Source organism: Condylura cristata, unplaced genomic scaffold, assembly GCF_000260355.1.
Source record: "Condylura cristata isolate star-nosed mole 26May11 unplaced genomic scaffold, ConCri1.0 scaffold00007, whole genome shotgun sequence".
Lineage (NCBI taxonomy): Eukaryota > Metazoa > Chordata > Mammalia > Eulipotyphla > Talpidae > Condylura > Condylura cristata.
Window position 1 is genome coordinate 33354883 of NW_004567108.1, and position 26024 is coordinate 33380906.

Sequence of the window (26024 nt, forward strand, 5' to 3'; positions counted from 1 at the left end):
AGTGCTGTGCTTTAACCCGCTGCGCCACCAGGGAGGGCCCTCTATATTATTTTTTAAAAAAATTTATTTATGCATACAAGAACTAGGGTACAGGTCAGAGGTGCAAGGGGTGAGAGGATTCACCAGAGGCAGAGTGGGGAGCAGAACAAGCAGGTGTACTGAAATACACTGTTATGGGGAACAGCAGGCAAGACAAGAGAGGTCTGCTGCACCATACGGGTCAGCTCCCTGGCCGGGGATAGAACCCACACAACCCACACCGCAGCGGCTACAGACTGCCCCATGGTGCTGCGCTGTAACCCCTTACACCACCAGGGAGGGCCCAGAGCCTCTTTTTAGTGAGGTCGGGTGAGAGGCTGCAGCAGGGACACAAACATGTCGCTGTGTGGGGATGCGCTCTCAGGAGGGGTGGGTTGAGGGAATGGAAAATATTATGGGTCAGTAACCGCGAAGCTGGAGCGTGCTCTCACTGCTCTCAAAGAGCAGTCAGACCAGAACGCCAAGTTCTCATGGATTCGAGGAAACTTGGGCAGCGGGGACTTTCCCTAAAATTGAGACGTTCTCTTGGCAGATGAGCAAGGTGGCACCATTTCAGGAACAGGGATCCCGTGGCTATCCCAGTAGCGTGAGGCAGCGCGCAGAGTAGGACCAGGGGCTCCCTCCTCCGCAAGGCACCGGCTAGGCAGCACGCGGCGGGTGGGCTTCTTCCGGAGCCCGGTTTCGTACTGGGAAGTGACCGCCGTATCCACAGCGCCTGACGCCAGCGGAAGTGGCAGGTCGGGAAGAGCCTGCTCCTCAGCCGCTTACAGGGGAAGGGGCGGGGCCGAGAGCGCTCGAGGGGCGGGACCCGGGGGCGGGACCCGGGGGCGGGACCTGGGGGCGGGACCTGGGGGCGGGTCTGGGCCTGGGGGCGAGGCGGGGCGTCTTCGCCTAGGGGTGGTGCCTCTCAGCTGGGACTGATTGGTATAGTCGTGAGCTGGTGCAGAGAGGTGATCACGAGGCCGGAGTGAACCAGAAGGCCCGGAGGGGAGCGGCCAGCGGCAAGCGCACCCGTAGGCTCCAGCCGCCACGATGTCAGCACAGTGTTGTGCTGGCCAGGTAAGCGAGGGAGGTCACCGAACTGGTGGCGGCGTGTCAGGCAGCCTGGCCCTGAGCCCAGGCACCGCGGGCTACACTGGTGTGCGCCCCAGCGGTGCGACCGAAAATGGGCAGGTGGTGGATGGTCTAGGGTAGAGCCCCAGCCGCCTGGATGAGTGCCTCAGGCCGGAGCGCCGCGCTCAGCCGTCCGGTAAACCCTGTGACACGGATGGGAGAGGAGAGAGGCGGGGAAGTCGCAAGCGACGCGGAGGTCTTCCCCTGGCCTCCGGGACTTCACTAAGGGCTGGGCTTAGGGGAGAGGCAGGTGGGTGAGGACCCGTCGTTGCTTCTGGAGCTTGTCGCCCCTGCCTCCCTTTCCAGGGAATGAGTGTGGTGCGGAGCTGCATAGCTACCCGGTTTTGTGAACCCAGAAGAAGCTTTGGGTTCAGTCAACGTCTTATCTCCTTTATCCTGAACCAAACTACGTTCTTGGGACCTAGGTTGCGCTTGGCATCTCGAAGTGGCTGTATATCTGCAATAATGTCTCGAAACCTGGTTTCCAAACTACCGCACTCAGCTCTGGGAACAGGGAAAACCCAGCCCTCCATGTTGCCTGACCCAGCCCTGGCTAGACACAAGACCCGACTGACTACTTGGGTAGAGCCTAGTCTTTCCGCCCCTTTTTACAAGTGAACTTGCCCAAACCTGTTTTATAACTCTCTTGTTAAACTCATGATATCTTTTTTTTTAATGAATAATATAGTAGTTTATTTTTACATCATTTTGTGCATTTTCCTATCTCAGTTGTAATCCTTTTGGGCTTCCCATCACCAAATCACCCATGTGCCATCACCATAGTCCAGTGCATTTCCCTGGCTCCACTGTTTAAACTCATGATATCTTAAAACACAGATGAACAGTTGGAATAGGCGTCATATTCTGATTGGAAGTGAAAATTAGTCTGTGACCCGTTTATGCTCATTTCAGTCCCTCCTATAGAGTTAGAAAAAACTAAGCAGGTAAAGCCTTTCCCAGATGGAGCTTCTGCCTTCTTATTCATAGTGATAATCAGCACGTCTGTACAACTCTAATGGTGTGTTTTTATAAATAGATCACACTCTGGGGGTGTTCAGGTACAGGTGTGTTCTTGTGTACTGAAACATTCAGCTTAGTACAAGGGAGGCCAGTTGTTAAGACATTCAGGGGTTAAATTGAGTTTCTGTAAGCAGTCCATTCTGGCAGATAAGCCATCCTTTTTCTAACAACTCAGTGTCCTCATTGTAAGTGGCATGCATTTAGAATGGCCTTTTCAGAGATGTGGCTTTTCACTGATGTGTAATATCTTCAAATCTTCAAAATCTCAAGAAAGCTTTGCAGATCTTCTATTGTTTTAGATACTTTCCAGTTTTATACAACCCTGTTCATTATACAGTAATTACTGTATAGCTACTTAGGGGCATCTGCCCTCTTCTATTCTTATGGAAGCCTTGTGATGCTTTCTGTGCCTCCAAGCAACCAATTTAGGGCACAGAAAATTACTAGTACTCAAATTTTCTTCTCAAGAAGTTACTGATATGATTGATATTTTGGCTAGATTTAAGGATTGGTTTTTAAAATCCCCTTTACAACTTTGGAAAAAACCAAAATCTGGCCCTCCCTGGTGGTGCAGCGGGTTAAAGCACAGCACTAAGAAGTTAAAGCCACTTTAGCATGAGTTCAATTCCTGCCTGCCCTGGAGGTGACCACATGGTGTGGCAGACCCCTCCTGACCCGCCCACTGCTCCCCTCAGCAGTGTACTTCATCTATCTGCCTGTTGTGCTCCCCACTCTGTCTCTGGTGAAGCCTCTTGCCATCGCCCCTGAGCCTCTGGCCTGTACCCCAGTTCTGTATGTGCAAATAAATAAATCTTTAAAAAAACAAAAAAAAACCAAAACCAAAATAGCCATTCATCATAAGAAAGTTGACTTCTGCTTTCTCAGGACTGAGGCATCACTGGTGAATTTCAACTGAGATGCTGATGACTATGATTTCATATAGATGGGGCTAGTAAGTTTACATTTAAAAAAAAAACACAGCACCATCAGAAGCTATCTAAATCCAAGTCTTGTTTTTTTGAGCCCTTGAACCGTTCTGTTTTTGCTCACAACCTTTCTGACACTGAATGTATGTTAGGTAATTTTCCCCTCTCTGCTAACCAGTTCCTCAACTCTGGACACCAGTAGTATGTCTCATCATTCAATCAATTTTGACACTACCTGGAATATCCTACAGGGTAAAGGCTTAATCACACAAGATTCTTCCCCCTCCAGTACTCCCCCCACTTGCATGCTGGGAATGATGACTAAATATATTTTTTATTTCTTATGTCTGTGGAGTTGGAGATTTAGCAATGAACCAGACAAACCACCTCTTTGCCCTTAGTTTTAGGTCCAGTTTGGGGGAGTGGTGGCATTTTGTAAGCATGTAAACTGAAACAGTAAGGATTAGTACAGTAACATTGGGTAGTGTTGCTGGGGAGACCTGTCTGAGAGGATACTCTTGAAATTGAGACTAGTCAATGAAAGGAGGCACTCAAGTAAGACTGATAGTAAGGAGCCCTCCAGGATGTTCAAGGAACTTAAGGGAGTACAGAGTAGTTTGACTGTCGTAGATAATAGCCGTGAGGTCACAGAGGCAAGACAGGGACAGATGTGGCCGAGACTCTGTTAATCATCATTGGAGTTTGAATTTTGTTGTGGTTGCATTGACAGGCTCTTGGGAAGGTTTTTGGTTTTCTCTCTGATCTTTAATAGATGGAAGATATCTAGAATTGGCTCAAAGGAAAGTAGTGACATTTGGCAAACACTCTTAGACAAAAAGAAGTGGATGTCCCTGGCTGTAGGGATGGATATTTATGACGTCTGAGAGTCTTTTGCTTAACTGTGAGCATCCAAGAAACTTTGTTGGAAGTTTTTTTTAACAAGGGAAAACCGGGGCCTGAATTGGAATTAAAAAAACAACTAAAAAAAAAAAAGACAAAAACTCAGCCAAGAATATACAGTGGACAAAGAATAATTGGTGTTGGAAAATGTGGACAATCAGATGCAAAAGAATAAGCTGGATGCCTGCCTCACACCATATGCAAAAATTAACTCAAGATGGATTAAAGCTTTTGAACATAAAACTTGAAAACATAGAATTTCTAGAAGAAAACTCAGTGAGTGGGTAAGCTCCTTAACATCAGCCTTAGCAAAAAAAATTTTTTTGGATTTGATACCAGAAGCAAAGGCAGTAAAAGCAAAAATAAACAAGTGGGATTATGTCAAACTGAAAAGCTTCTCTAAGGAAAACCATCAACGAAATGAAAAGGCAGTCTGCTAAATAGGAGAAAATATTTGTAGGTCATGTACATGATAAGGGGTTACTATTCAAAATATATGAAGAACATATAAAACACTCATTAGAAATCACTTTGGGAACCTCCATGGTGGCACAGGGGTTAAATCTCAGCAATATCAAATTATGTCCAGCCACTGCTGCATGAGTTTGATCTCTGGCCAGGAATCTAACCCACATGGCATAAAAGACCTCTCCTGTCTCGCCTGCTGCTCCTCTCAGCAGTATATGTCAGTAGATCTGCCTGTTCTGCTCCCTACTCTGTCTCTGGTGAATTCTCTCACCACTCTGCACCTCTGGCCTTGATCCCAGTTTTTGTATACATAAATAAATAATATCTTTAAAAAATCTTTTCGGATACAATGCATACTGGACTGTATCAGAGATGGAGGTGTTGGGTTCTAATGATGGGTTTTGGTGTATGGGGCCCTTGGATTCCTCTGAGCAAGATTTTGGCAGCTTCTCTCTCCTTCAGCCACAGAGAGTTTATTGCTTGGGAGGGGAGGGGGGCAGGAAAGGACAGACATTTGCATAGACACAAACAGGCAACAGCTGCATTTTAAAGGTTTATGAGGAAAAAAGAGATGCCTGTGTAGACACAGACAGCTAAAGAGCTGCATTTGAAAGGGGCAGGTTGAAGAAAGAAACCCTCAGAGACACCGGTGGGCATATCTGCATTTTTGCCAGCACAAGGGGTGTTCTTTTATAGTGTTTTTTGGGGTTTGTGGGAAGGAGAAGTCATTCTTTTGCAGAATTTTCGATCTTTGGGGTCAGGTTGGGTTGGTTTTCTGTACAAATAATCCTATCAAATCTCAGATTCCTGGAAACTTCCATAAGCTGTTAAACAGCTTGTTACCCATTCCTCCCCCCACCTCTGGTTCTTGTCTTAGTGAGACCTTTCAATCCCCAATTTTATTCCTCTAAGTTTCCAGCAGAGGTAAAGAGAACAGAGGTGCTCTTTCAGGGAAGTTTTTCAACTGCCTCATGTGTGTAAACAGTGTTCTAGTCTTCAGTAATAAACAAAAATCCTTCCTCATGTGCTTTGGGCCCTGGAAGTCTACTGTTGTTATTTTCCTAGGAGGAGAGTGTGGAACCTTAATTTAGGAAGTAGTCATGAGTCATTGGGATGCCCTCAGCTTCTGGGCATATTTTAGAGGTAGTGCTGAATTTTTGCATGAATTCAAGATGGGTGTGGAAAGGAGAAAGATTCTGTTTTTGGCCTGAGTAACTGGATGGAGCAACTGGAGGTGAAGTAGGAGGCTGGGATGGAGGGGGAATTGTGGTTGTGGTTAGGGAAATCCCATAGTTCTTTTTTGATTTTGTTACATTTGAGATACTGGTTACAAACTCAATGGAGATGGAAAGTCACCAGTTGGATATTTAAATTGGGAAAAGTTTGAAGCTGGAGATAAAAATTTTGAGGACTTTTAACAGAGGACCATCAGGAACAGTGTGTAACTCAGAAAAAAGACTGGATTTTGGACTGTGATCTAGGTTTAAACTGGGGAATCTAGACAGTGAGGGCTGGTGTGACTGTTTAGGTTACTTCTCTCTATTAACTTTGTATTCCTCAACTGTGGAGTGGGTGTGGTAATCCTTACCTTGAGGATTACATGCGAAACTTGAAGTCTCTAGCACAGGGTTTAGAACAAAGTAAGGAACCCCCAAAATTTGTTATTTGCCATTACCCATTCAGTGACTTAGACAGTCTCCAGGGCATCTCATTTTTATATTGATTCTGTTATAACCTTAGGTTTTGATTAGGTGTTGGCTAATTGTTGCTACAGGAGAGTACTTTTTGAGTACCCAGCACAGTGGAAGGCCATTGGGGATTGCATGATGAGCAAAGAGCTTCCTTGCTGTCCTGGAACTTGTGACTAGTTGAGAGTAGAAGTGTGGGGAAAACAGGCTATGAAAATGACAGTGCAAGTCAATGATGAAATGAAATGTGTAACTGGAAGATCTAGACAGTCCTTCCAAGGCATTTTGAGAATAAGATTGAGCAGGGTTTACACCAGGCAAGTATAAGTACTAATGATTATAATTACTATAGGTAAAAGTTTGTTTCATGCCTACAGCCTGCTGTTTTTATCTAGTCTGTATTCATTCTAGGGGTGGGGTCCTGTTCTAATTGGCTTTTTTTGTAGGTGAGAACAGAGAGCTAAGTTAGTTTGACTGAGGATAAGGGGTGATAGAGCCAGGTGTGAACACTGGTCCACCTGACTCCAGGTGGAGCCCTTAACAACTAGAACTGCTCTTCTTTATTAATTTAATATGAGTATTATGAGTTGCACATTTTGTTGCTTATGATGGACCAAACACATTTTTGAATACACAGCTGTTAGGCTGTTTTGATGGATACTGGTGGTTGCCAACAGTTACTGGTTGGGTAAGGTTTAAATCCTCAAAACCTTGTCCAGCTTATAGTAGTAGCAGGTTTTAGACCAAATTCTGCCACATGTGCAGACACTGTTTGGCAGGCAGGCAGGCGCAGGCCGAAGCCTCCCAGTTTTTTGCCCTTCTTGGTACAGTAACATGCAGCTTGCTTGAAAAATTCATCTAAGAATCATTCTAAGAGAAAGAGCTTGACCAAGACTTCTGAAGCAGCTGGATCACATGGATGAATCAAGCCCTGGGTCCCATTTTCAGGGTAAAGACTCACTGTGTCCTTCGAAGCAGTTCATTGTAAGGACAGGAAAGCCCAGGTGAGGTATTTTCAGTCAGATCTTATTACTTGATCCCTGAGATTTTCTCTGGTGAACGATCATTTCTAATGTCTGTTAATATTAATTAGTAAAGCCACCAGAGAATCACCATGATCACATGTAAATAAAGCCAGACATTAGTTGCAACCATGCAGACATTTTATTCTGTAACCACTGATAGCAGAAGGAAGAGCTGAGCTCCATTCCGACTTGCATGTACTTGACTGGGAGTTTTAAGAGGAGAATGAGGGACTAGGCAGGAGGGGGAGTGAGCGTCCCTGGTAGTATCAGGAAGTGAAAAGTGACGGCTTGATTAGTATATGTGAAATTGGAGCAGCTGTTTCTGCTAGGTGGCTAGTTAGGATTCCTTCCACTGAGACTGACAGAAAGTCCCTTTCCTTTCTGAAGATTACACTTCAAAGGAAGGGCATTTAAAACCTTAAGAGATAACAGAGTGATAGGAAATACATATACATCTCAAAGGGACAGAGGACCATTCACAATTACTAGAGTCTTAAGGAAGGGAGTGGATTCCATTTCAGGTGTTGACATGAACAAGCAGTAAATTCATTTTGACATCTCTGAACCTTTCCAGACAAGAATTTAAAAGGCAAACGTTGACTGGATCATCCCAGGGATGCAGCTGTAGGCAGCTAGCTAAGCAGCTCTGTTGAAAGTTTGGTCAAGTGTAGAGTTAGGGCAGAGTTGTTACTTGCTTGAACTTCGTGGCATTTTCATCTTTATGATGCTTAACAAAACCAAGAGGCCCCAAAGTTAGAGTGTGGCCTCGGATCAAGTGTCATTTGGAATAGGTCTCTTTTCAGGGCAACTGAGAACCTTTAGGCTGTAGCTGAAACACACATATTCTGTGAAGACTTCTTTAAAATGTAAACTACCAAACTACATTATAGTAATTATTTCTATGATGTATTCTTCTTTGTCTATAAAACCCAATATCTACTTTTAATGCCTAGCTCAAGAAGCATTTTGTCAGTAATGATTTCTCCTTTGTTTTGAGAATTTTCTCAGACCTTGCTCTTAAACTTGTCTATATGTGTCCTAGTTATTCCTGTATGTGCTTCCTTTCTTCTAGACAGAACACCTCTTGAAAAGGACCTGGGTATCTGGGTCTCTCAGTTCTATATTTTTTCTCTGGGTCTCTCAGTTCTGTATCTTTTCTCTGTGAGGAAAGAAGTCAATGTTGAGACCAGTGTTATGCAGAAAAGCAAGAACTTTATTGCTAGATAAAAGAAAGGACAAGAAAGCTCTCTGAGCAGAGAGAGGTCCCAAATGGATTGCCACTGAGGGGCCAAGAAGGAGGTGTTTATATGGGTATAGTGAGCAAGCAGCAGGAGTTTGGCCATTGGGTGTCTCAGCATTGTTGATTGGTTGGGGCCTGTGGGATCTCCTATGTTATTGAGGCCCAGTGAGTCTCCCAGGTAACTTGGCCTGCTTTCCTTAAAGCTTTGGTTTGCTTTAGCATTGTATTATTGTGATGGTGTTCAGAACATTCCATTTTTAATTGTGCAGGGGGCACCTTGACTGAAATTGATTGTTTCTCAGATTGATAAATGGGCTTGGGCCACCGGGGTTTTGGGGGCACCCTCCTGGTTCCAAGTGATTATTCCTTTTTTAGATTGATAAATAGTCTTGGGAATCCTGGGCTAAGGGCTTGGGGCACCCAGTTCTGACTGACTGGCCACCTCTACCCATTTCCCAACTTCTTCATTCACCACTATGACAAGTACCTGTTCCCCCTCACATATCTTGGGTTACAACACTTTTCTTTAAGCAAAACTTTCTTCCTGCAGCTCTTTGAAGGGTCTCATTATATCATATGCTGCACCCTTGGAAGGCCTTAATGGAGGTACAAAAAAATTATTTTTTCTATTTCTAAAGCTTTTTAAAATGATTTGTGGCATTTCATGCAGAAAGAAACATATTTTGATATTTTATAGTCCAGACTCTCACCTTTAAAAATTTATTTATTTGGCCCTCCCTGGTGGCGCAGCGGGTTAAAGCACAGCACTGAGAATCTAAAGCCGCTTCCGCATGAGTTCGATTCCCGCCTGCCCCGGAGGTGACCACATGGTGTGGTAGACCTCTCCTGGCCCACCCGCTGCTCCCCTCAGCAGTGCACTTCCTCGATCTACCTGTGATGTTCCCCATTCTGTCTCTGGTGAAGCCTCTTACCGCCCCTGAGCCTCTGGCCTGTACCCCAGTTCTGTATGCACAAATAAATAAATCTTTAAAAAAAATTATTTATTTATGCATACAAGAGCTGGATGTAGGCTAGAGGTGTAGAGGGTGAGATGATTCAGCAGAGACAGAGTGGGAAACAGAACAGGCAGATTGAAATACTTACTGAGGGGATCAGTGGGTGAGACAGGAGAGGTCTGCTGTGCCATGTGGGTCACTTTCCTGGCCGGGGATCTGAACTCATGCCTTAGTGGCTGGGGATAGCCTGATAGCACTGACACTTTAACCTTTGTGTCACCAGGGAGGCACCTCACTCACCTTAAATGCACATGATTTTACTTGGCAGAATAATTGTATCGTGTTGTAGGTGCTGTAACTGAGCCTGCTACTTCTGCTGAGTCATGGGGTGCCCAAGGATGTTTTATCCTGCAGTAGCCACTTCTTTGCAGCCATTAATGTTTTTCCAGCTTAAGCTCTGATGGTGGTGGACCTTTACTTTCAAACTTGATGATTTTTTTCATAGGTGTTAAATAAAGTTAAATGTGTGAAAGTTACTGAATAGGATTATTGTTAGGAGGTTTATGTATGTTTCTGTTCCTAAGAGACTAATAACCAAGAAGAAAATTCCTAATTATACTCCCTTTAGATGCCATCAACACTATATTTCATCTTCAATATTTTCTTTGATTTGGATTTTTAGCCTATCTAGATGGCATTTGATCAGTTTTCCTGTTGTGTGAAGGAAGCCATTTGTTCTACTTGCATAAAGCTTGAGTCCTGTGCTGCTTATGACTAATACTGGCACTTTAATTTTTTGATTCATTTTTGTGAAACTTGGGGTAAAATGCAGTGAAATGCCCACATAATCTTCCTACCATGCTGACAAAGGTGGTGATTCAGCTAATGATGATCTGAGGCCTAATTTAGCTCACTGGTGAGCTAATACGGAAAGAGTGGTTTGGAGATGTCTTTGTGTAGTTTGCCAAGTTCAGACTGTTGGAAAGGTAAGTCTGTCCCCTACCCTGCACAATAAAGAGAGTGACAGCTGCCTGCTAGGTATAAAGTGAGTAAGGAGGTTTCTCTTTCAGATGTGTTTTCTTGGACTGCCTTATAGCTGACCTGGCAGGCTGACAAGCAGCTCTGGGCTGTGGCAAGTCTGAGTGCGGTGACTTCGGGGCGCACTCATCTGCAGAGGGAGGCAGCCTCTGACTCATCTCTCCACTGAAAAGGGTGGCATCTCCTGCCCCTGCTGTTTGCTTCCACCCCATTTTCTGTATACATAGCAGCTGTAGAGTCCCCAGAGATAGTGAATATTTCAGAATGAATCAACTAGACTGAAACTTGGATGTTTACTTTTCAGTTTCCCAGGTGCTTTAATGTAAGTCACCATTTAGGAGCTTCAGAAAGCGTCTGCGACTATGGCATCTGCTATGTGCTTCAGAGCCCTGCATGGTCAGTGAGGAGATGCTCCTCAAAGCTGCTATATCTGCACAACTGCCCTTTCGACGAAATTCCCTTTTATCCTTTGACTAGGCTGTTCTGGGGTGCTCTATCCAAGAGTCAGATAGGTTTTTCTTAATATTCCCTGTGTAGGGACCTCCCTGGCCGCACAAGGGGTTACATTGCAGCACTATGAAGCTATCTATGGGCAGCCACTGCAGCATGAGTTTGATCCCCTGCCAGGGAGCTGACCCACAAGGCCCAGCAGACAACCCCTGTCTTCCCTGTTCTGCTCCCCACTCTGGTGAATCCTCTCAGCACCCCTTCTCCCAGCCCTTCCCCCACCTGGGAGGCATGTCTGGCCAGCTCTCTGTATGCATAAGTAAAATAAATTCTTAAAAAAAATTCCTGGAAACTGAGGTGCATGGAGGTTTTGTGAACTATGGGAGATTTTGCAGTTATGTAAGAACCGAGGTTGTTTTGGGTTGGGAGCAGTGAAGGCCCCTAGGGCCTAAAGAAATTTTGTCCTTGTCTCAGTCATTTGCACTTTTTCTAATTGTGAAAGCTATCACTGTTATCCCTTTTTAAACCACAGAAGAATGTGTGGGGTTGTGGCAGGAAGCACAGGGCAGGTTCTCTATTGATTGGGGCAGTTGGATAAAGGAGAGTCCTGGAGTCCTGAAGAGCTTTGGGCTCTCTGGCATTCTCTCATGGTCCCTTCCTCTCATAGCTGTTCTCTGCATGACGCCACCCGCATAGCCTCCGCCTCCAGGCCCAGCTGCGCCTACTCGTGCGCCCACTCCACCCCCCCAAGTGTCCGCCATCAGGCACGCGCGCCCGCACATGCTCCCAAGCGCCTCCTGCGTTCAAATGAGGCTGCAGGTGATGACCGCAGAGGCCAGTGGTGTCCAAGCTTCACCAACGCACTTACCCTACAGGTATCATACGGGTATAGGCTTATTTGGTGAACATATCCTCTCTGTGTAAGATTCTCATCTTTACTCTCAGAGTGAGGTCACCCCTTGTCTGTGGTGTGATATCTCCCTGCCTCTTTCCTTGATACTCTAAATCCCAAACACGGAATAAATATGCCCGCGCCATTGTTCCTTAGAACCTACAGCTGTATAAATTCCCTGTATGTATGATCTTTGGTAATCCTTCTGATGCTGTTTTGATTGCTTTTTCAACCCAAGAAGAATCCAAAGAAGGTGGGGATTTTCCCATTTCCCGACAGTGTTTTCAGCTTAAGCAATTTTTTAAAAAAGATTTATTTACTTGTGCATACAAAACTGGAGTACAGGCCAGAGGTGCAGGGGCAGTGAGAGGATTCACCAAAGACAGAGTGGGGAGCAGAACAGGGTGACTGACAAAGTACACTGCTGAGGGGAGAAACGAGCTAGTCAGGGGAGGTCTGCCACACCATGTGGATCACCTCCGGGGCTGGAATCGAACTCATGCTGAAGTGGTTTTAGCTTCTCAGTGCTGTGTTTTAACCCGCTGAGCCACCAGGGAGGCCCTTAAGCAATATTTTAAAATTATACTTAGAAATAAAGATCCTATGTTAGTGTCTGGAGTTAAAACAGCATTGGTTATAAATTTTCATTATATATCGCTATTAGTTGAGTTAGATGCTGAGAGCAGTATTAATCAAATTACTAACCTAAACCACTGTGATTATCCCTAAATGTAAGACTTTCTAAGTAGTGCAAAGTAAGTCTTTGCAACCCTAGTTAAAATGTCTTTTAAAATATTTTCAGTGGGGATATCCTCTTATCTAGCTTGAGAATTAATGATATTTTAAAAGATTTTAGAACATAATATGAGTCAACATAGTGTGCATGTAGGAAATTCAAGGACTGTATTGATTTGATTATATAAAACATCTGGTTGAATTTTAAAGGAAACGGGATTTTACTTTTGGCTTTTCTTCTGCAAGCATTTGCCTTGTAAGATTAAAATTGGGTCGATGTTTAAAGAAAGCAGCCGTTGTGGAAAAACTTAGAGTGGCTTTTTATCACAGAATAAATTTTGAGACAATTTGTGGGTTTAAAGTAAGAGTACAGTATATAGTGATTAGACAGCACCCCACCCTCATCCCACTGGAAACTGTCTAGTCAAAATAAAAGAAAAACACATGCACACAACCCTTAAATCCTATTTATGCAAAGATAAATAGGAGACATGGAAAATCTGACTTCTGTTTGTTCAAGTATCATTGTTATAAATGGCCAACTGTGCTTTGATCCTTATGGGATATGTTTTCCAGTTTTTTGTTCTCCCATTATATCGCAAGAAGTAATTCAATGGAGGGCCAAGTCTCCTAATGCTCTGATCCTTAGTGTGTTTGGCTTACTGAAACTGGGGGGAGAGTTCAGTCTTTTGTTCTTGAAGCCAGGCTCATTGAACTCCTCCAGTGGCATTCTTACAAACAATGGCAGTATTTTGTAACCATAGTGATGAAATTGTTCTTTGTAATAGAATTCTTAATCAATATGAATTTTTTCAGCTCCATAGCATTATTCCTAAGGACCCTAGGAAGTTGTTGAGTTACTACATTTGCTTTAAAAAACAAAACCCCACAACAACCTCTAAGGCAATATATCAACTGATAAATATTCATAGATTATCTAGCTTAATATAATTCAAAGGCAATAACCAAGTGTCATTCTTGTTTGGGAGCAAGTAAATTGATAAGGGATTTCCTTGAGTATAATATTTTTCTTAGGGCAGAACTTTGGAGACCAACTGAGGTTTGTATTGCACAGCTTTGGACCTTAAAGGCTGCCAACGGGGGAGAAGCAGATGGTCACTTGAGGGAGAAACTCCCCCTGGCAGTAAATATGTCTATCCAGGGCTCCTCTGGAAAGGAGCTCTAGGTTCATTCCCTGCAGCTGTGCAGTTTACCCATTTGTATGTATGTTGAACTCTTCTAAGAGATTCTTCTCCAAAGAATCCTAATGCCCCTAAAAACCTAGTTATAGGATGAAAAGGGTAGAGAGTTGTAGAATGAGAAGTGTAGAGAAAGGTAGAGACATCTCCATTTAAAAAACCAGCTTTCTCTTTAGCAAATGTGGAAAGAAAACTGAGGGTGTAGCATGCCTGGCAGGGAAAAGGGGTGGTGTTGGGGAGACAATTGTAGGCTTTTGGGGTTTTTTTGGGGGGGAATTATGCATATAAGAATTGGGGTACAGGCCAGAGGTGCAGGTAATAGATGCTGCACCAGAAACATTGGGGAGTAGAACAGGTGGATCCACTGCAATGCACTGCTGAGGGGAACAGTGGGAGAGCCAGGAGAGGTCTGCTGTGCCATGTGGGTCAACTCCCTGGCAGGGGGTCATACTCATAGGAATTCATGCCTAGTGCCAACAATAGCTTGAGAGCTCTGAGACTAATCCCTGCGCCAGCAGAGACCCATGTAAGAATCTTTGTTAAAGAGTTGATGCAACTGTGTCAGGATTCAGGGCAGGAAACAAATTGCTCTCGGTATTTTAAGAAGAAGGAAAAGTAAAGAGTTATTTATGAAATAATTTAAGGGATTGGAGATGCGAGAGTCATTTCTTATTTCTGTTTATTTTGCAATAGCAGCAGAGGGCTGATTGCAACAATGGGATGAAAATGCCCCTCCCCATTTTAGATGAGGGAATAAACCCCTGTTTTCTTAAGTTGACAAGTTTTATTTTAGACTGCAGACTCAGATGAGTGTTCACTGCCCTCCAGGTGCCTGACCACTCCTTGCCCAAACTGAAAAATATTCATGGAATACAGAGCTCTAAGTTGCTTGATTCATGGTTAGACAGACAACATTCAGAAGCTGAGTGTTGGACCCAGATTCAAGTTACACCATGACTTAGTAGAAAACCACCAATTAGACATCACCAGTGTGCATTTTCATTTTTTTCTTTACTCCCATAAATACTGCCCAAACCTCCCTCCTTATGGATGTGATAGGAGAGTCTGACTAAGTGACTTTGCTGATTCTTTTCTCCAAAAAGAGTGGCATCATGGTTTTTTGACTCTGAGTCATGGGGAATGGACCCATGGTTAGCAACACTGCTCGCTGCCTGTCCTATCCCAGGATTTTGCCTTGGAGCAAGCACTGTGCAAGGAGGGTCACCCTCACTTTGTTTCCACCTCCCAAATAATCCGAGCGCTGCTATGTGCCAGGACGGGAATGTGGTGTCACTTTCTAGACTCTTCAGTAGTGGAAGGCCCCTAGATGAAGGAAAATGGTGGCTGAGTGAGACGAGCCTCCACACAGAGTCTAAACTTCCATGGTTTAGTATGAGAAACTTCCTGTCCATAGTGTTGGCTTGACAACAAGGGAAATGACCACCTGTGCACATGGCCAAAGTACTGAGGAGGTGGGGCGTAGAGACAGGAAGATGGAATAAACTGGTTTCCCTCCTCTAGTCCCTTCATTGTGATTATTTTTCCATACCACAGCTGCCTGAAGTCTACTTGCATTTTCTAAACCCAAGTCCTTTGTAGGAATCTTTTTTTTTTTTAAATGAGAGGCTGTTATTATTATTTTCTAAACATCTATTTATTTATGCATACAGAACTGGGCTACAGGCCAGAGGTACAGGGGTGGTGAGAGGATTCACCAGAGACAGAGCGGGGAGCAGAACAGGTAGATCAATGAAGTACACTGCTGAGGGGAGCAGCGGGCGGGTCATGAGAGGTCTGCTGGCCATGTGGTCACCTTCAGGCAGGGATCCAACTCATGCTGAAGCGGCTGGCCCTTTTTGCCACCAGTGAGGGTCCCCCTTCTAGGAATCTTTTAAGGGTTTGTATCAAGACAACTTATTTGAGGCCTCCCTGGTGGCATAGGGGTTAAGTCTCAGCACTATCGCCACACTATGGCCCAGGTGCTAATCCACTTAAGGCTTAGCAGACCTCTTCTGTCTCTCCATCTGCTCCCTTCTGCAGTGTATTTCAGTTAATCAGCCTGTTCTGCTCCCCAATCTGTCTCTGGTGAATCCTCTCACCCCTTGCATCTCTGGCCTACACCCCAGTTCTTCTGTGAATAAATAATTCTTTTTTTAAAAAGGCGACATATTCTTAGTACATGTCCTCTCAGTCATTCCTAAACTAGAGATTTGTGTTCTTTTTAAATGGGTCTAACGAGGGGCTTGTCAATTCTATTAGTCATGTGAAACAATTTTTTTTTATCATTACTTGTTTTTTATTTCACTGATCTCTGCTCTTTTCCTTTGAGTTTTATCTTCTATTTTCATTAACTTTTAAGGCAGGCATGTAAACCATTATTTTAAATCATTATTTTCCTCTAAAGCATTTGAAAGCCACCCTTTGTATGCTAACATTTTGATAATGTATTTTCATTATCACTCAGTTCCAAATATTTTCAAATTTCCCTTGTGATTTCTTCTTTGATCTATGGGTTATTTAGCAGTGTGTTATTCTTTTCCATGCATTTTGAGAATTTCCTGAGAACAATTTTGCTATTGATTTTCTAATTGAGTTTCATGCTGATCAGAAATCAAAAATCACATTCTGTATATATTCATTCCTTTTAAACCTATCGGCTTAGGATAGAATGTGTTACATTTTGGTGGTGTGCCCTTGCACACATGTGCCCACATGCCCTTGAGAGAACATGTATTCCACACCTGGAAGAGCTGTACCATGTGCCTGTGAGGTGGTGTAAGGAGGATGACCTGGACTTGAATGGAAAGTTGCAGCCCCAAATGTGTTTCTGAGACTCAGAACGCTCTGGCTAAGCCAAGGTGTGTGTCATGAGTCTCTTCCTATTCAGCTCAGCAGGATACAGCTTTCTACCTTTAGTTAGTATTTATGGAAGATAAAGTGCATGTCTTCTTGACCCTCAAATTGTTCCCTAATGGTATTGGGGAGGGAAAAGATTCCCTTCACCTTCAGTTTGGGTGGGACTGAAAATTAAACTGACAGGAGGAAAGCATCCCTATTTAATATAATTTATGTGAACAGAAGCTATCAGAAAGATGGCAGAAGGCTAAATGCTTTTATTTTAAATTGAGCAAAGAGGCAATTGTGGAAAAGTGGTCATGTGGGGAGGCTAAAGAAAGACAATTAATTTTATTAAAGTCTGTTTATATAGGTGTCTTTCAATCTCAGCTTCTCTTTCTTGATATGAATGTCTTCCTCCTGGTACAGGGAGGCAATCTTTTGTGGAAGTTTAGTTCCTTTCAGGAAGAGAAAAGGAGGGTCAGTGCGCTCTTCTCATGTCTACTGTGCCTCAAGTGTTTTAACTGAAAATAAACAGTATCTCAAAATGATGATAAGTTCTGAATTTCTTCCCTATCAATCCTTTTGGAACACATTTGTTTTCAAAGCACATATGGTAGGACCCAACTACAGGATGAGTCCAGAAGCTCTGGACATCGCTGACCTTCAGGATGGCTGACCAGTTTGCTTGCCTTAGCTGTGTGAGGGAGGGAGCTGGCCTCTTTCCACCCCTTGGACCAGCGCCCAGAACATAAGTTGGTGCTGGAAGTGTTTTCAGCTCCTCCTACCCAATTGTGCTCAGATTTCTTAATCTATGACTAAGTGAACAATTCCAGAGAAGGGAACTTCCTATCTTTGGAAGCCACTTCATTTAAATTTAGGGGGCTTTGGCTTAATTCCTCTTCCTGCCTCCCAAGGCTGAAAGGACTTGACTGCCTCAGTCCTGGAGAGGGGTGTGGTGGTTTTGAATAGTAAATAATGGTCAGAAGATGGAGTGTGGAAGGTGGGCATGGGTCGTGGCTCCTGGCATAGAGAAGAACAGCTGGGTGGATGCAGCAGCTCCTGGATGTAGGAATCCCTGTGTCTTCTCAAACCATAAACTGAAAATTGGGACATTGTGACTGAGGGGAATTTCTTGCCTCAGGTTATGAGAAATTTCAGTAGAAGTCAAAATATTGGAACTTTGAGCACACTCTAATAATTTTTAAGGGTAATGGTTAGGCAGTTTGAAATTAGAACCCTCTTGGGATGTCTTTGGTTTGCTGAAAGCCAAACACAGCCTCACTGCTGACTGAGGTTTCTGATGGCAGTGATGCTGTCATTCCAGGGCTTGGGTTATCGTCCCCACGTGGCTTGTGAACTGGACTGCAAGAATCTGGGACGCTCCACCATCCCCTCATGTTACTGAGGAGACTGAGACCTAAACTCAGAACCTCTTCAAAGGCCAATCAATGTGCAGTTGGCACTGCTAGCCTTGCCATTTCCCAGTTTGCCCTTGTACTGATAAGAGTGAATGGGTAGACAGATATCTCAAGGATATCTGCTGTCTCTGTAAGTGCAATTCAAGAGCTCATGGCTATAGATTTTAAATGTAAGGGCTTAAACCTCACATTTTTCCCATGCTGTATTTTGTTCTGAAATATTAGTTAAAACATTTCCCCCTTCGTTAGTCCTAAATGCCTAAACAGCTATTTAATTTTTTTTTCCTCAAAAAGGTCTGCTCTATCTGATGCAAAGGATTTAACAGCAAACAAGATTTTAAGAATATGCTTTCCTACCAAGTGTTGTAGTTTATAAAAGTTGCAGTTTGCTGAGTAAGGGTTATTAGGCTACTGAGAAAGAGCTGGTTAAAGAACAGTGCACTCTATGCAAATCATTTTGCCCAGCAGCGACTTCTGGCTGCAGGCTTTGAAAAGCATGAAGCAGTAAATTATTTCCTTATGATGGGGGGAGGAGAGGGATGAGGGTTGTCACGGGTTGCATTTTCTTGGAAGCAAGAGATGCAGTAGAGCCTGAATCTCTGACTTCTTTTTTTCCGGCTGTGGTATGGCTGGAAGAAAACAGAGCTCTGAATGCCTGGGAAACTTATGCACATTCCTTTTGTCCCTTATTGTGGATGGCTTGAGGGTATTCCTGGATATCTGAGAGGTTAGACTAATAGAGATATACACCCACTCCATACTCCCTTCCTATTGCTTGTATGACTTTGAATGTAATAAAAATTAGGTTCTGTAAACAAAGTCTGGAGCTTCTGATCAAAAATAAGTATTCTATCAGAATACTTCTTTGTCAGAGATAAAGAAAAAGCTACAAATCAGTAAAGGGAGGGTCTTCCCTGCTGATGGGTTAAGATGCAGCACTGCAAGCTATCCACAGTCACATCAGTGCATGCAGCAGACCTCTCCTGTCTGGCCTGCTACTCCCTTCAGCAGTGTATTTCAGTCTGTTTGCCTGTTCTGCTCCCCACTTTGTCTCCCGTGAATCCTCTCACCGCCCCTGCACCTCTGGCTTGTACCCCAGTTCTGTGTACATAAATTAATAAATCTTTAAAAAAAAAACCAGGAAAGGGAATATTGGGGTGGGGTCTGTAACAGGGTGGTCCCCAGGAAAGGGGAAGTTGCAGGTTCCCTTCCCCACCCAGGGAAGGTTGGATCTGAGCAGGGAGGAGAAGCTGGAGAGGAGACTGAGGAGGAAGTGAGCTGGATGGGGGAGATGGGGGGGGGGTGGAGGAGCTCCTGCACATGGAGCAGAGACTTGTGGAGAAGCTGTGTTGCTTCTTGGTCTTGTGCTATTTGAAACAGATGTGGGTGAGAGACCCGCAGGGAAGTTAACAGTGGCAGCTTTTATCTTCATTTTGATTTTGCTCTCTTCCTTCCAGACTTGTGTGGCAACTTCTGCCCTTCTTCTATGGGTCTTCACCAGGAGGTGCTTTAGACTTTGGCAGGCTTTTGGGCTTCAGAGGCCCTGCATTAGGCCAACCCTGTGTGGCTGGGCATTTCCTCACAGGGGATAGGTAACTTCAGGTGTTGATTTGGAAGCTCTTCTTTCCCTTTTCTTTGTTGCACACTACTTGTATTAATGTTCCTTTCCGTTAAAGGTTTTACACTGGAGTATATTTGTCTTGATGCTGCAGATGACAGAATCTACTTAGAGTGTGCAGGTTTGGGGATTCTGGTGTGTCCCTCTCCCTGCCCTGAGACAGAACTATCTCATTTGTAGGTTCTGAGGCAGTGCTGTTGGTTTTGGTGTGTCAGTCCTTTCTCTTTAGGGATTCTGTGCAGTGCTCATAATTAGCATGCTTGATAACCCCAATCTTTGTAAAAACACTGATCCCCAACTTTGTTACCACCCACTCACTAAGTCTCAAGGTATGGTACTGTCCATATAAGAACCTTTACCTGCACAGATACCACACGTGTACATGACATTCCAGTACTGCTGTGTAGGTAGTTTACTTTAAAGGTTGCGCAGAAATATTACATGAAGATTCAGTGCATAAGCTAAGCAGTTAAATGTGGAGAATGGAATTACATGTTTTATAGAAAAAGGAAAAGTCTGTTGTATAGTGAGAGTTCATTTGGACATATTTCTGGTGTGTGCTTTTAGGCTGTCTTGTTGAGAGAGGTTGGTATGCTGATTGTGCCAATTTCTGGTTGACTGGCAGCCTGAGTTCTAATGTGGTCTTTGCTTCTTACATTAGTGTGCCTTTGATCAGTTCTTTAGTTTCTGCATCTGTAAGATGGGGTGATTTTCATAGTATTATGCACTTAGAAACAGTAGCTGCTCCGAAGATGGCTTCATAAATGTTTGTTCTGGGAGAACTGGCATTCTCCTTTGGGATAGCTGGACCCAAATTGTGAACTGAAAATTTCCTTTAATGTTTGGGCCAAGCCCTTTCCATTAGAAAATATAACTAATGTATAGATCAAATGTTTAACCATATTAAACCGGGCTAAAAGTGGGTTTGTAGAAACCCTTTTCTCTTAGAGAAAAGATGAATAAACTTTTTAAATAATTTTGGAATGGCCAAGGATTTTCTAAGAGTGAGTTAAGATGCATAAACGACATTGACAAATTTGATGATATGAAAATTAGAAACTTGTTCACAGCAAATAAAAACAAAGTCAAAACACAAGTGAGGGCCTACCCTGGTAGTGCAGGGGTTAAATTATAGCACTATGAAGATATCCACAGCCACTGCAGTGTGATCCCTGGCCAGGGGGTGACCCACACGGCACAGCACACCTCACCTGTTTTACCCGCAGTTCCCCTCAGCAGTCGGTCTGTTCTGTTCCCTACTTTACTCTGTCTCTTGTGAATCCTCTCATCCTCTACCCCAAACCACGGGCCTGTACTCCAGTTCTTGGATGCATAAATAAATAAATGTTTAAAGAAACAAAACGAAACACAAATGACATCGTGATTCGAAGTTCATTGACCTTTTCTCTTAGTTTGCAAAGAATGTCCTTGTAAGTCAGGAGAAAAACACAGAAAAATCAATAAAGGCCAGGGATAGACAGCTTAGGGAAAATGCAAATGGATAAACATTAAAAAGATGCTCAGTGTTACTCCCAGTTAAAAAATAGTATTCAAGGCCCTCCCTGGTGGTACAGTGGGTTAAAGCACTGCACTGAGAAGCTAAAGCCACTTCCGCATGAGTTCGATTCCCGCCTGCCCCGGAGGTGACCACATGGTGTGGCAGACCTCTCCTGACCCGCCCGCTGCTCCCCTCAGCAGTGTACTTCGTCGATCTGCCTGTTCTGCTCCCTACTCTGTGTCTGGTGAAGCCTCTCACCGCCCCGAGCCTCTGGCCTGTACTCCAGTTCTGTATGCATAAATAAATAAATCTTTAAAAAAAAAATAGTATTCAAAATACAGATAATTTTCACTAATCAGATTGGCGAAGTTAAAAATCTAATATCTAGAGTGACCAAGGTGGTAGTAAAACACATTTTTGAGGGCTCATGTTTTTCCACCTTTGGAGGAATATTTAAAATTAACAAAATCGCTTTAAATCTTTTTTTAAAAAGATTTTATTTATGCCTACAAAAACTAGAGCATAGGCAAGCGGTGATGGAGTTTAGGAGGGCGTGTGTGTGAGAGAGGATTCACCAGAGGCAGAGTAGGAGCAGAACAGGCAGATCTACTGAAATACACTGCTGAGGGGAGCAGTGAGCAGGACAGGAGAGGTCTGCTGCACCTTGTGGGTCACCTCCCTGTGCTGCAGTGGCGGTGGATAGCTGAAAGGAAAAGGATGGACGCCGTGAGTCTGTTCACCAGGAAAGTCCCCTGTCCTTATTTTCAGCATCAAGCTTATATACATGAAAAGGAGGTTACTGTAACAAAGGGGACTACCGTGGCCTGCGCCCATTGGCCAGGCCCCAGCTAGGCGGATGGGAAGTATCAAAATTATTTACAAAAGAACCTATAATGCTGGGGTTTTGGCCTGTGCCCATGTACAGGGATGGAGACAGCCAGAACCTAGTTAAGGTCGCGAGCGCTTCCTTATCAGCCTGAGGCCCAGAATTGCTAACCAAGCTAAGATGCTAAGCCAAACTGCTTTCCTTCAATAGCTTCATGGTGCTTTAACCTGTTGTGCCCTGTCTTTAAATCTTAGTTATATACATCCATATTCTTGGATCTAGTTCTGCATTTTTTCTGTATTTGAAGTAAATGCTGAACATCTTAATCAGACCTTGACAGTAGCGACTAATTTAAAATAAAAGGTTGCTAGTACCTTCCATATCCTAGGATGCTATTTCCTATTGAAAAGAATGTGGTAAATTGTATGTGTTCAGAGAGGGAAAGATGGAAAGAACAGTATATGTATGATGCTCCCAGGTATGATTTTCAAAGGAATGTGCCCTTAGTATGTAGATGCTTGTGTATGCATAAAGATTTCTGAGAGTTTAAGATAACACTAGAAATTGTCAAAATTGGTTCTTGCAGGGGTCTACCTGGTGCCACAGTTGTTAAAGTCTCAGCTATTAAGCTATTCCCAGCCATTGTGGCTTGACTTTGATCCCCAGCCAGGAAGCTGACACACATATCGCAGAACAGACCTTTCTTGTCTTGCTCTCTGCTTCCCTTAGCAGTGGATTTCAGTAAATCCTCCTGTTCTGTTTCCCACTCTGTCTCTGGTAAATCCTCCCCACCTGTACCTCTGGTCTATAACCCAGATCTTGTATGCATAAATAAAATAAATACAAATCCTTAAAAATTAGTGGTTCTGAGCCTTCCCTGGTGGCGCAGTGGGTTAAAGCACAGCACTGAGAAGCTAAAACCACTTCAGAATAAGTTTGATCCTCGCCCTGAAGCTGACCCACATGGAGTGGCAGACCTCTCCCGTCTCCCTGCTGCTCCCCTCAGCAGAGTACTTTGTCAGTTGGCCTGTTCTGCTCCCCACTCTTATCTCTCTTGAGATAGAGTGGGGAGCAGAACACTGCACCTGCACCTCTGGCCTGTACCCCAGCTCTGTATGAATAAATAAACCTTAAGGAAAAAAAAAAGTGGTTCTTACAGTGGAGTAAGAATAGGAGTTGAGCAGAGGGAATAAAGGATAACATGGAAGGCATTTGGTTTTTACTTGGGCACCTTGCTAGACTGTTTGAATTTATTATGAACATAATGTCTTTGAAAATTTAAAAGCTTGTTTAGCAAGATTCAGGTTTTAACTAACCTGGATGCAAAATACATGTTATATACTTACATTTTCTGGCATTATTTTTATTTTGAGGTGCCTGTGGTGGTTGGTATATGTATAAGTATATGTGTTTGTTTTATGTGTTTAGGAAATGGGTCTAGTGATAACAGACTAAACCCAGTTTTTCATTAAGACAGGGAACTGAGGTTATAGATCAGGTTGCATAGCTGGATATGAAGTTGCACAACTGGATGTGTGGATATATGGTGTAATTTACTTTTGTCTTCATTATTCATAATTTACAATGTTCATGTAGCTTTTTTTTTTTTTTAACTAAACTGTATTGAGGTGAATAAAATTAGAGAGAGGAATATACCACCATAAAAGGGAAACCCAGGATGACAGTTAAACTGTCAAATTAGTTTTTGTCAGAGTTCTCCAGCTGACATTAGTTTATTAGGAAATATTTAAAGAACTGCTCTGTAATAAGACAAAAAGATTTGTTAGCAAGGTTCTCAGTGCTAGAAGCTCCAGCATTAAGATTCAGTCATTTTCAAGAAAACGTGCAGTCTCTTAGGAAAACAAATGTTGAAAGATCCATGAAATACTTTGTATGTAAACTTCACAAAGCATTTTTTTAAAAGATTTATTTATTTGTGCATACAGAACTGGGGTACAGGCCAGAGGCTCAAGGGCGGCAAGAGGCTTCACCAGAGACAGAGTGGGGAGCAGAACAGGCAGATATACGAAGTACACTGCTGAGGCGTGCAGCGGACGGGTCAGGAGAGGTCTGCCAGGCCATGTGGTCACCTCCTGGCAGGCGGGAATCAAACTCATGGGGAAGTGGCTTTAGCTTCTTAGTGCTGTGCTTTTAACCCTCTGCGCCATCAGGGAGGGCCCACAAAGCATTTTATAGCCAACCAATAACTTTAAAAGCACATGAAATAATTTCGGTTTCTAAAGTGCTAAATTCAGTTTCTGATTTGCCTTTGGGGACATTTTATTCCTGTTAAAATTAACAGGTACTGGAAAAAACTTCATAGTTTTATTTTTATTCTTTTAGTGGAGTTGGAGAAATGCCCAAACTTTTATTTCTCTGTTGAGCCAAAATACCTAACCTTTTAAAATTATTTGAGGTTTTTCTTTTTCTTTTGGCATTTCTCTCTTTGTCTATAAAGGACTATATTAGATTATTTTTAATAAAATATATTTTATAAAAATAGTTGTATTGAGGTATAGTTTACATACTTTTGAGCTCAATATACAAACCCGTGGTTTTGGCAGTGTTTTAGCACATTTTGTGTCACCTCTGTGACTACTGTAGCTGCTAATTTTGCCCGAGACTGCCTTGTAGACCTGACAACTGCTTAACCAACTTGGTGACTGTGAGCTTGTCTCTTCTGGACATTTCCTATAAATGGTACCATCTAGTATGTGGCTTTTCATGGCTGGCTTCTTTTACTTAGCATGTTTTTGAAATTCATCTATGTAGTAGTGTGTGTTAGTGCTTCTTTTTATGGCATGTGGTGCATTTTGTTTATCATTTATCAACTGATGGTTTTGGCTGTTTCTATTTTTTGATTGTTTAAGTAATATTGTCACCGATACTTATGTACAGTTTTTTTGAGGACATGTTTTCATTTCTCTTGGATAAGTAACTAGGGGTGGAATTGCTGGATTATATGGTAACTGTTTTTAACATTTAGAGGAACTACCCAATCACTTTCTAAACAGGCTGCTAAAATTTACATTCCAATCAGTAGTATGTGAATATTTTAATTTATACACATCCTTACCAACACTGGTTGTCTGTCTTTTGCTTTATTCATTATAATGTCCTAGTGGATATCAACTGGTATCTCATTTTGGTTTTGGTTTGCATTTTTCTAATTTTGAGGAAACATTTTCTTGAGTGTTTTTCACATACCTTCCTTGGGAAACTGTCTACTTAAATTCCTGTATTTCTAAATTGGGTTGTCTTTCCATTTTGAATTTTAAGAGTTCTGTATGTAGTTTATGTACCAACACCTTATAAGATACATGATTTACAATTATTTTCAACTCATCCTGAGTTGTCTTTTCATTTCTTGATAGCATCACTTGCATCATAAAATATTCTGTTGTAGTCCAAATTTACTTGCTTTTTCCTTTAGTTGCTTACTTTTATCTTGTATCAATGAAAACTTTGCCAAACTCAAGGTCATTGAAGATGAACTCCTGTGTTTTTTGTTTCTTTTTTTTTAAAGATTTATTTACTTATGCATACAGAACTGGGGTACAGGCCAGAGATGAAAGGGTAATGATAGGATTCACCAGAGTCAGAGTGGGGAGCAGAACAGGCTGACTGATGAAATACACTACTGAGGGGAGCAGTGCGTGGGTCAGGAGAGGTCTGCTGTGCCATGTGGGTCACCTCCAGGGTGGGATAGAACTCATGTTGAACTGGCTTTAGCTTCTCAGTGCTGTGCTTTAACCCGCTGAGTCACCAGGCTGCACCCTCCTGTGTTTTCTTTTAAGAGTTCTGTAATTTTTACTCAGTAACTCAATGGTTACTTAGAATTAATTTTTATGTATGCTCTAAAGAAGGGTTCCAACATCTTTCTTTACCATTTATATATCCAGTTCCAGCAATGAACTGTTTACTGAAAATTGAAATTTGAAAACATTGTTATTTATTTCTGCTGTTAAATTTAAATGGTCATCTTGTCAAAAATTAATTGATTATAAAAGCTAGGTTTTATCTTTGGGTTCTTAATTCTATTAACTTTTTAAAACTTGGGCTCTCCCTGGTGGCACAGTGGTTTAAAGCACAGCACAAAGAGGTTAAGCCACTTCTGCATGAGTTCGATCCCCGCCTGCC

At 43.0% G+C, this 26024-nt stretch overlaps 1 protein-coding gene across 1 annotated transcript in view; it reads left to right on the forward strand.

The window, feature by feature from the left end:
• Window positions 1-947: 947 nt before the first annotated feature.
• Window positions 948-26024, forward strand: part of SERINC5 (serine incorporator 5) — a 92732-nt gene continuing 67655 nt past the window's right edge. Inside the window, exon 1 of the mRNA XM_012721874.1 lies at window positions 948-1098. Within this exon, the coding sequence (XP_012577328.1) occupies window positions 1072-1098 (27 nt within the window). The 5' untranslated portion in view covers window positions 948-1071. The remainder of the gene's footprint in view (window positions 1099-26024) is intronic.